At 48.2% G+C, this 10987-nt stretch overlaps 1 protein-coding gene across 1 annotated transcript; it reads left to right on the top strand.

Moving 5' to 3' along the window:
• Positions 425 to 10745, top strand: FGF16 (fibroblast growth factor 16). Its single transcript, XM_001928840.3, has 3 exons — positions 425 to 1870; positions 8274 to 8377; positions 9748 to 10745. Exons 1-3 carry the CDS (start codon positions 1597 to 1599, stop codon positions 9991 to 9993), a joined length of 624 nt encoding a protein of 207 aa, XP_001928875.1. The 5' UTR covers positions 425 to 1596; the 3' UTR covers positions 9994 to 10745.

Here is a 10987-nt window from a genome sequence, read left to right on the forward strand (position 1 = left end):
GGTGCATGTGGGAGCACAGGACTTCAAACTGCACTAACGGAATTGAGCTGAACCGGTTTTTTCTTCTCAGGGAGATTCGCCTCGAGACACGGGTTCTCCAGCAGGAGGCGCTGCAAAGGAGTGGTGGGGAGGGGATGCTTGCGGGAGCGGTGGAAGGTAGCCAGAGCCCCACGCGGGTGCAAACTGCAGACAACAACGCAGTTTAATAGGCGAGCAAGACTCTGAGTGTCAGGCCCTGAGAGGGGCCCCAGGGTTCAGGTGGCGTGCAAGGGTGCGGGGCGTGGGGCAGGACGGGCACCTGCTTCCTAGGTCTTCTCAAAGCTGCCAGTTGCCCCGACTGCCTCCAGTTCCCGCCCCAGCTGCCGCTCTTCCTGACAGAGTGTCTCCGAGGAGGGCACAGGATAGAGCGAGGAAACACCTGTTTCCAACAAGAAAAGAGGTGAGGGAAAGCCCCCACCAGACTTCCAATGGCCTCTCATCAAGTTTGCTCTCTAGAGCCTTGTAAAATCGCGCCCAGAAAGCCAGTGGAGATCATTTTTCAAAAAGATCACTTTCTATTTCTTCCTCCCCCCTCCTTTTCCTAAGTTGTAACGTCCCTTTTTTTTCTTAATGCCTTCTTCCCTCCGTGAGGCTTCCCGCTCCTCCCAGACCCCTTAAGGCCCCCGCCTGAGTGCCTGCAGGAACCGCCAACACCCCCAATCCCACATTTTGCAACCGCACGCGTTTCCGGATTTTTCACTTCCTCCGCCCCCTGCCGAACTACAGGTGGGTAGTGAGACCGGAGGCGGGGGAGCAACAGAACAAAGAAACCAGGGAGCCCCTACCCCAGGCCGGGCGCCCCATCTGCAGCCTCAGACCAGCCGGAGAACAAGAGGGGCTCACCAACCGTGAACCCCCCCACCCTGGGGTCTCATGCCACTTTGCAGAGGCCGGCAGCTGGAGGCCGCGTGGGAGGTGGGTGCTGCCCCCGAGCAATAGATAGACCTCCACGCAAGAGGCCTAAGTGGCAGTGGACGCCAACAGCCTCCACGCATTGGGCTCCGTCATTTCATCAGCAGTTTCAGAAAAACCTTCCAAAAGCAGTTACGCCTCACTGCAATGTGTAGCTTTTTCCTGCCATTTTTTTTTATAATAAAAGAGGGAGTGAAGCTCGCTCGCTCTCTCCCCCTCCACCCCCCTCTCCCAAAAAGAGCCAAATGGATACGAGAAGGAAGGGGGAAAAAAAAAAAAAAACCCACACACCAATCTCCGAGGGGATGCCATTGAGGTGTGGCTTGTATTTAAATATCCAATATGTCAATGTAAGGGGAGTGGGTATGTATATAAAGTGCCGTTTGCATCTGATAGCTCCACGAAGCCAGCTATGAGAGGCTTGGGGAGATGGATGAGGAGGGGAAGCGGCGCTTTGACTGAAAGCAAGGTCAGGAGCGCGCTGCCCCACGCTCCCCGCCGCTGAGAAGTTCCTTGGACGGGAACAGACGTCGACTGCAGCTCGGCAGAGCGCGGAGCTAGCGAGCGCCGCCGAGTCGCCTGCGCCCGCGGCGGAGAGAAGCAGTTCGCGCCCCGCGGCCCCGGCTCGGCCCCGCAAGCCCAGCCATGGCGGAGGTGGGGGGGGTCTTCGCCTCCTTGGACTGGGATCTGCACGGCTTCTCCTCGTCTCTGGGGAGTGTGCCTTTAGCTGATTCCCCGGGTTTCCTGAACGAGCGCCTGGGCCAGATCGAGGGGAAGCTGCAGCGCGGTTCGCCCACCGACTTCGCCCACCTGAAGGGGATCCTGCGACGCCGCCAGCTGTACTGCCGCACCGGCTTCCACTTGGAGATCTTCCCCAACGGCACGGTGCATGGCACCCGCCACGACCACAGCCGCTTCGGTGAGGACGCGGCCGGGAGGGACGGGAGGCGAGCGGACAGCGCGCTGGGGAGCCGACGGCTCGAGGCTCCAGGCTCCGGCTTGGGGCCGGCGGACCGCCCCCGGCTCAGCGCCGTCTGGGCCAGTCGAGGCGGGAGGCCGCCTGGGACTCGGGGCGGACAGGACGCGAAGGTGCGGACTTGAGCCGCGCGGCGGCGTCTGGGCGCCTGGCACCCCCCAACGCTCTTGGGAGGAGGCGGGGGCCCCTTGAGGTACGGCCTCTCCTTCACCCACTCCACCCTCCTTCCCCCCGGGAGCATGGGGATTGTTCTGGGACCTGGACGCTGCGCTTCCGAGGAAAGCAGGTGGAGCTGGGAGAGGGAGCATCTGCCAAGGAGGTCACGGACCGTGGCTGCAGTGCGAGGCTGAGCCTCGAGAGCAACAGGGTTGTCTCAGCAGATTACCTGAAGCCGGAGCCTTTGTGGTTGATGGACACAGTGTGCGGGCAGCCCGCGCCCGAGATGCTTTTGGCCCACTGGGACATGGCAGCCCTGATACCTGCCTGCCTCTGGGTTGTTCTGCTGGTGTTGGGGGCCAACCCAGACAGCAGGGCAGGAGCTGGGTATTAGGGAAACTAGGAAAGTTCCCAGTGGCCACTATGTCATAAATAATACAGGGCACAACACCCTGGGGCAGCTTTTGCCCAGAGATACCTGTGGACCCCTCGCCTCAGTGAGAAAACAGCCCTGGGCCCACTCCCAGCCCTCCAAACAGGTGTCTCTTGGTCTCAGGACAGAAAACACTCAACATCCATCCAGGATTTTGTCAGCCTGCCACTCCACAGATTGTTAAAAGGGCACAGCTGCCTGTCTTACATATATAACACAATTAATACAAACCTTGATCTGGGACAGAGATCGTTGGGTTTCTAAGCAAATGTGTTCATTCCTCAACAATTTGGCCATTTTTATTTTCAGCTTCCTATCCTCTACTAAACTACGATTCCAGTGCAATGACCGCCACTGCTACCCTTCCTTGGGTCCTCACATCCCCCAATGCCCTCTACTTCCTCCCAAGGACCCTATGAGACAAAGAAATCTTCTATCCTTTAAACCAGTTAAGAGGCTTTGCCTACCCTCAGGAGTGATACCCTTCCCTTCTTCTTCCCACCCTCCCCCACAGCCCCCAAACCTCCCCATCCTCCTATTCCCCCTGTTTTGTTAGAGCTGCATCCTAGTGCACTGTAAAAAGCTGAAGGTGGACGGGAGGCAGAGGCCTGTTCCTGGGCAAAGCTAAGTCTAGCAAACAGTTTAGGGCCAGGGCTGGTCTTCCTTGCTGAGAGCAAGCAGGAACCTTAATGAGGTCTATGTCATCTTGGAAAAATGCACTTGGAGAGCTGGAGTACTGTAGGTTGTGTGTGGGGTGGGGGGTAATGGAGGGGTGCAGGTGTCTGTATAAACTTGCAGCAGGTCCTCAAAAGGGTGATAAGGTGGGGTGGTGTAAGGGGAGAGAGAGGGGTTAACTTGGCTCCTTTCCCTTCCATCGCTTGTAACTTTGCAGTCCTCTTTTGTTCCTCTTCAGACAGAATGGGGCTCCCACCCTGGCTTCAGAGGCCCGCAAAGCTCCCAGAAATGGCCTAAAGATATTGGGGTAGCCTATTCCTGAGATATGGAAGACAAATCATGAAATGTTGGAGAAATGTAGGGTAGGGCAGCAGAGGTGGAGAAACTATGAGCTTGGCTCCTAGCAGCTACAACTTTGACTCTGTGCCTAAGCAGAGCCCAGTTACCTACAAGGTCAACATAAATCAGTAATAGGCTCTTGGGATAAGTGGTCTTTAATTACCTCCCTAAGGACACATCTTGATTTCTTTTCATCTCTCAGGCCTGCTAAGGGTGTTAAGTTTAAGGAAAAACCAAAGGAAATAAAACTGGCGGGAGGAAGGGATGTTTTCACTGCTGCTTAACTGCTTCATTTTGGGTCTTGCCTTAAACACACACACACATGTACACACACACACTGGCTAAGACCACCTCTACATCACCTTTTCCCTTTCCTCCTTCCCTGGCTTCCCAACAGTTCTGAGTATTTTCTGTAAAGGAAATGATAACTGGTCAGAGCTGTCTCTTTGTAACATCCCCCGCCAACTTTCAAGCACACATTTACTCTTTCTCAGTTTAGCTTTTGGCAAAGAAAGAGGTGGCTTTTGAGTTTGCTAACTCTCTCCTCCCTCCACGTTTGAGTTAATCAGCCAGAGTATTCAATAAATCGAAACTTTAACATTCCATAAGTGCTTTAGCAGTCAACATTCCAGCAGGGTAAAGTAGGCCAGACTTAAGATATAAAATATTATAGATTTCTGCTTGGGGGGAGGAGGTAGTCTCCAAAGGCCATGTAAAGTAAATAGCTATTTGTTGTAATTGGAGAGCAGGGCCCCCAAGGATTATCCTGGAATCCATGTGTTCAGAACGAGTCAGGCTGAGCCCAAGAACAGCCCCGACTCCAAATAATAACCTGTTGGCACAGCTTCTGCTCCCCCTCCCCATCCACCCCCATTCTACAATCGGTAGCCAGGAGTATTTCGCCTGGCTGGTGGCGTTTACATGAGGTTCACAAGGGTATGGACATTCCTGAGGGGCACCTGTGGGCTGGCAGAGTGGAGCTTGAGGAGAGACCTCCCGCCAGGTGGGATGGAGCAGCTGCTTTGGTTTTTGAGTAATCTGGTTCTTATTTGGTAAGGTGCCAAAGTAGCACTGTCTTGGCCATGAAGGTCTGAAAGGATGGCTGAGGGCGTTTGGGCGGTTATGGAACCAGATTAAATGGCATATTAGCCAGTTATCTAGCTAGGTTCTGAATCAGTGGAGCCCAGAACAGATCAGTTTTGGCTGAAGCCATGGAGGAAAAGGCGTAAAAAAGAGAAGGGTCTGGAAATTGTCCGGCAAAGGCCAGAGCCCAAGGTAGACAGGTCAAAATGAGGCAGAGCAGAGGGAGGTCCTGGGCTTTGAAGGGGATGAAAGTACTGAGGACAAACTTTGTCTATTTAATATTTTGCTTCAACGTTCTGCTGTTAACAGCCCTCTCCAGCTGTAGTTGGGAAAACGTGAAAATGGCTTGTTTTCTCTCTCCCTTCATGCTGGCTGGAATTCAGAAGAAGGTTTATGAATATCTGTTACATCATCATGTGCCACTGGGTTCCCACAGTTTGTATCCAGCTAATAGGAAAGTTGGCAAAAGGAAATGATGCCCAAAGACAGCTGGGCAGGGATGATTCCAGCTGTTGGAGACCCCTGTTACTGGACACAACCCAAGTGACTTCCTGTATGATCTGTCCTTTGGCATCAAGGTTAACAGAGAGTTGGAGAAAAACTGTGGTGACTCAAACGGCCACACCTCTTGGGTTTCATGATTTGTTCTTACACCAGGTCTTGGGTGGTGAGATCACAAGCTGCCCTTTGCTACTTAATGAGCTCAGGGTGGTCAGCAACATGAGATACTTACAGAATGAGGGAACTAGACTCCAAGCTCAGAAGTAATCTGCCAGAGCAAAGTAAAGAATTGAAGGCTCCCAGTGGGTTGCTATTCCTCAAAGTTTAGCACCCATAACTGAGTTGTGACCTGGTTTCTTGTTCTCTGGCCATACTGGCCACTCTCCTTTGAACACCACCCTGTTTTTTCTATAGCCCTTTTTAAGCACAGTAGAACTAAAACAGCACTCTCACTGTGGTCTGAGGCAGAACAGAATGGGACAGTCCCCTCATTTATGCCAGGTATTAGATCTCAGTCAATACAACCTTAGATCACGTTAACTTTTTCCCCTTTTTTTTTCTAGCTTTTTAGTAACTTTTAAGTTTTACATGACTAGCTTCACATTAGCCTTTTAAAAAATCTCATGAATCAGCCATACTGAGCTGACCTTGTTCAGTCAAATCCCTTGAGCCATAGTGTATGTTTTGCTAGGCTATGTGTCCCTATTACAAAAATGGGCAGACTTGGCATTTATTTAAAAATGTGTAGAAACACAAAAGAACAGTCCATGTTTTCAAGAAAATGTACATGGTTGCCTGAAGTGGGGAGGAGGGTGGAAGCAGAGTATGGAAATAAAGAGATAAATAGGAGTTGCCTGGTAGCCTAAGGATAGTAGTTAAGGATCTGGCATTGCCACTGCTGTGGCATGGGTTCAGTCTCTTCCTGGAAACTTCCACATGCCACATGTGTGGGCAAAAAAAACAAAAACAAAAACAAAGAAAAAGCCCTTCCACAGACTAATTATGATAATAGGCCATGAAATAAGGAGTATGATTAACTCAACTCTCTACACTTGAGGCTCACTCTTCCCCAGGAAAACTCCAAACACAAAACATCTTGGATAACTGGTTTGGGAACCAAAGTACAGGACTTTACATTTATTCTAATTAATGCTTATTTTGTTGGAGTCAGCCCATTTTTCCATTCTTTCAAAAGCTCTTTGGATTTTGATTGTGTCGCCCCCTCAGCTGTATGTCTTCTGGAACTAGGGTAAATAGCCCCCCTACGTCCTCTTACAAGTCATTTATTAAAATGTTAAACAGGTCAGAACCAAAATCAAAACTTTTTGCAGTGTTGGAATTCCTGTCATGGCTCAGTGGTTAATGAATCTGACTAGGAACCATGAGGTTGCGGGTTCGATCCCTGGCTTTGCTCAGTGGGTTAAAGATCCAGCATTGCCGTGAGCTGTGGTGTAGGTTGCAGACGTGGCTCGGATCCCACATGGCTGTGGCTCTCGTGTAGGCCGGCAGCTACAGCTCCGTTTAGACCCCTAGCCTGGGAACCTCCATGTGCCACAGGAGCGGCCCTAGAAAAGGCAAAAAGACCAAAAAAAAACAAAAAAAAAACAGAAAAACTTTTTCCAGTGTTAACTTAAGGGTTTGGTCTATTAAATCAGTATCTGCTTAACCCTTACTTGGTACCAGGTTATTTTCCCTTCCCCTCCTACCATCTTGTTGTCAACCTCCTTTCCCAAAACTTTTTTTTTTTTTTTTGCACTATAAGCGTTAGTAACAACCAGACTGAGAATAAAACTTGGAGGATTTCAATGCTAGAGGCCCAAAGCCACGCTTTGAGTGCTCTATTCACTGGCAGCAGGAGATTGTTAGATTCTTTGAATAGGTCCTAGTGTTGCTCTGAAAGTTTCCACACCCAACCCACCAGCCCAAGTCACTGGGCCTCTTCAGGAGACTTCCCAGTGGAGTTTTGGACCTGATTTCAAAATTGACTGCTTAATTTTTTAAATGATCTTTAAGGAATCAGTCCCACTTCTTATGTAGAATATTATTACCCTTAAGAATTACATTTTTGGATAAAATAGCCAGATATGAGCTCATTTCATACCTCTGGATGCCTCTGTGAGTCACACGTACCAAGTTTGTGATCTGTATGTTGAAAAACATGGTTAGAGAATATCAAAGAGAAATCTAGTTGACCATTACATCTGTATTCATGTAATAGATGTGCTATCTTAGAACAAAATTTTGAAGCCTTCAGTATCACCAGAATTTCAGTTCTGGTTCCTTTTTCCCTCTTAGTAGTCAATTTCTTTTTCTCCCCTACTTCTGCTGGGTAAATGAAAATGTTTACAAATCCTCACCTCTAACCTTGTCAGCTAGCAGGACATTTCTGAATGTCTTCCCTTTCCCCTTAAAGTTGCAACATCTCAACTCATTATCAAGTCTAACACTACCTGCCAACTCTTTGCCATAGATAAAATTCAAATCCTCAAGAAAGAAGGGGAGAATATCAGGCTTGTCCCCCTGAGTCTGCACCGACCGAGAGTACTTTTGAGGAGAAAGCTCTCAGCAGGCCAAGGTTTTCCTCCTGCCATAGACAGGAGGAACAAATTTAGTGAGTGGCCTGTGTGGCCTTTGTTAGAGTCAGCTAGAGACAACTGACAGCCCCATGTGGCTGTAATGGCATGGGAGCTAAGAGGTACAAAACAAATTCAGCCCAGCCTGGAGGACAGCAAGGTAATGCTTGCTTCCCCCTAGGATGGAGGGAAGCGACCTTGGGAAGATAGAGAAACCTGGCCACATTCTTTCATTTTGAAAGCTGCCGTCCCATTTCTTGAAATAGTGGTCTTTAACAGCAATAGTACTTTGTAATTATGGAGATTTTGTCGCCAAAACCTTTTCATAGTGTCTTCCTTATAATATGCCTAAAAGTGTTGAATAGAGGCAGAAATTGTTTCCCCCATTTTACATATGGACAGACTAAGGCCCAGAGAGACACAGTTCCGTTCTTGCTACACAAGATGGTTTCATCAGGTAATTTATCAAAGACACACAGGGTTGGCCTTCCCTTTGGGGATAAAGGACTGGTAGCTCATACCATCTGAATAGCTTCTTCCTAGCTTGATATCAGTGATAGAAATGGCATTCACTTTTTTGCTCTAGGAATCCTGGAGTTTATCAGCCTGGCTGTGGGACTGATCAGCATCCGAGGAGTGGAGTCTGGCCTGTACTTAGGAATGAATGAACGAGGAGAACTCTATGGGTCGGTAAGTTTAAGGTTTTCTTTCCCTTGGAAGCTATTACCACCAGTGTTTGGATCATGTAAGGCAAAACATTTGTCTAGTACTTGAAAGCACTTTTGTCAACTATAAAGGATTAGTGTCTTCTAGTCATTTGTTGGCTGCCCAGAAATATGTTTCTTGCAACATAACACTTTAACTCATTCAGCCCCCATCAGAACAGAAGCTTGTCTATGATACATTTGCTTCTGCCTTCTCCATTAAGGGACCAGCTAATCTGATGACAATAGTAGCCTGTACTGGCTTATTAGTAGGTGGTAAGAGTTTGGGGCATTAACCCTATCAAAGAACACATCTGACTTGTAATGGGTACCCAGAGGAGTGGCCAACCAGCTGGCACAAAAATAGGCAGTGGAAGAGCTGGCCTTCAGATTGAGGATTCTGAGATTAATAACACAGTCCTCAATGTCCAGATTGCTTTGGTGGAATCCCAAAGGCCAAATGAAACAAACACATGAAGAGTGAGGGTTCCAGGGTCTGGTGACAGCCCTAATTTCCCATCTAGGACTAGGTTGGCCACAGTGCATATTCTTTATTCTGGAAGCCAGCCCAGAGCTGGGGAATGATGAGTGACTTTGCTGACCTTAACCCTTTCAGGGGATCCCAACTCCTGGCTTTGGCTTTTGAGTCATACAGCACACTTTCTGGCTGCCTGAACCCCATGAAATCAGAGCACATTCTTCCCTGACACCTAAGAGATAGGCCTGTCCCCAGCACTCAGTATCGGCAACCCAAGCAAGTAGTATGGTGGCTAGATCAAGTGTGAGAGGGGACAGAGGCAAGAGACCCAGAAGCTGCCAGCTTGAAGTAGCCAGATTGGAGGAACTTTTCAAGGAGATCTTTTCTGAGCTTTCCAACTGACAGGCCTGAGACCCTTCATTAGGAGGGATCACAGCTCACCTCCCATGGAGCTTTATATAGATCTGAGGCCTTTGCCTGTCAGCTGACATGGCTGACTGCAATCTCAATGGATTTGAACATCATTAGCCCTGAGTAGGGAGGAAACTTGGGGATGCCAGCAGGGCACTGGAGGCCATAGCAGAAATTCTCAGGCTCAAAGTGCCAGGTGAGCCCATCTCCCCCAGTCTCCTGCCTTCCAAAAAGATCTCACCTGAAACACTTTTGCATGGCTCATGAAAGAGGGTGAAAGTGATACAGACAGGACTATTTGGTGCCATTTGGAAAGAAGGTGCCTCAGGAATACTGGGAAATAGGACTGAAATTTTCTAATATCAATAATATCAATGTGTTATTACTATTTTAGTTTCTCCTCCAGCAAGCTGAGATGGGAGAAATAGTCATATAATGGGCTCTGCTTTATTTTCTCACCCTCACAGAAGAAACTCACACGTGAATGTGTTTTCCGGGAACAGTTTGAAGAAAACTGGTACAACACCTATGCCTCCACCTTGTACAAACACTCGGACTCGGAGAGACAGTATTATGTGGCCCTGAATAAAGATGGCTCACCCCGGGAGGGATACAGGACTAAACGACACCAGAAATTCACTCACTTTTTACCCAGGCCAGTAGATCCTTCTAAGTTGCCCTCCATGCCCAGAGATCTCTTCCGCTATAGGTAACAGACCCCTTGTGTGACCTCTGTGACCCATATACTCTGGGGCCGCGGTTGTCTCTGGAAGCACTATACTCATAGCTTTTCAATCCTCTTTCCTATCAATTTAGATAACAGAGAAGCACTTACTGTTCAACTAGACCCATGTTCCCTTGTTGTTCAAAGTGTATATCAAGGTTGGGTTATTTTGGGGAGGGATGTGGGGGAGGGGGAGGGCTAGAGGTAATCTTGTATATATTTTTTCTTTACTCATGTTCTTTCCCCTGAGGTGGCACGAGAAGGAATGGGGGCCCCCCTGCCAAGAGCCAGGGGTGTCTAGCCCCATAATCTACCCAAATATCTTGACAATGGGTAAATGAAAGACCAAGGAATCTGTCATTGATGCTACCTACAGAGATTTGGAAAATTCTCGATAAGAAAATCCTTGGGGCTACAGCCCTGCTGCAGCCATTCCTGTATTGGCTCTGCACATTTCTCATCTGTCCTGACATGCAGTTTTCCTGCCATTGGAAGTGGGAGATGGGGTAGGTTGTAAGAAAATGATATTAAAATGTAAGCATGGATACTGTGCATAAGGACAAACTATTTATGAAATGTATATGCTATTTATTTTATATATTTATTTATTTCAAAATAATTTTATTTTTAATGAGAGATGCTATGACTGGATTTTCATCAGAAAGAATAAGGTCCTACTGAAACAGGATAAATGAGTTATTAAAGGCTTTTATTGGCAATAAAATTGTCTTTATATTGTAACCACTGTCTAATTCTATTGATTTGTACACTTAGTAGGATTAGAAGGTTGCTTAGTTTCTTTTACTACTTATTAGACTCTCCTGATGTTGGCATCACACTGCCTAGGCTAGATGACCCATTATCTACAATATTAGCATTATCTAGGGGCCCTATCCGAAATCCTTTCTGGTTCTATGACTTTAACCTGAGTGGTGAATCAAAGCTTCAGGAAGGCCTGGACCAACAGCCCTTGTGGAAGCTCC

This window comes from Sus scrofa, chromosome X (genome assembly GCF_000003025.6).
Source record: "Sus scrofa isolate TJ Tabasco breed Duroc chromosome X, Sscrofa11.1, whole genome shotgun sequence".
NCBI classification, from domain to species: Eukaryota; Metazoa; Chordata; class Mammalia; order Artiodactyla; family Suidae; genus Sus; species Sus scrofa.

What these genes read in the sequence shown, in the direction of transcription:
- FGF16 (XM_001928840.3), top strand. Translation starts at nt 1,597, where the DNA reads ATGGCGGAGGTGGGGGGGGTCTTCGCCTCCTTGGACTGGGATCTGCAC. An exon ending in CCACGACCACAGCCGCTTCG is followed by an intron (nt 1,871 to 8,273) that starts GTGAGGACGCGG and finishes TTTTTGCTCTAG; the next exon opens with GAATCCTGGAGTTTATCAGC. An exon ending in GAGGAGAACTCTATGGGTCG is followed by an intron (nt 8,378 to 9,747) that starts GTAAGTTTAAGG and finishes TCACCCTCACAG; the next exon opens with AAGAAACTCACACGTGAATG.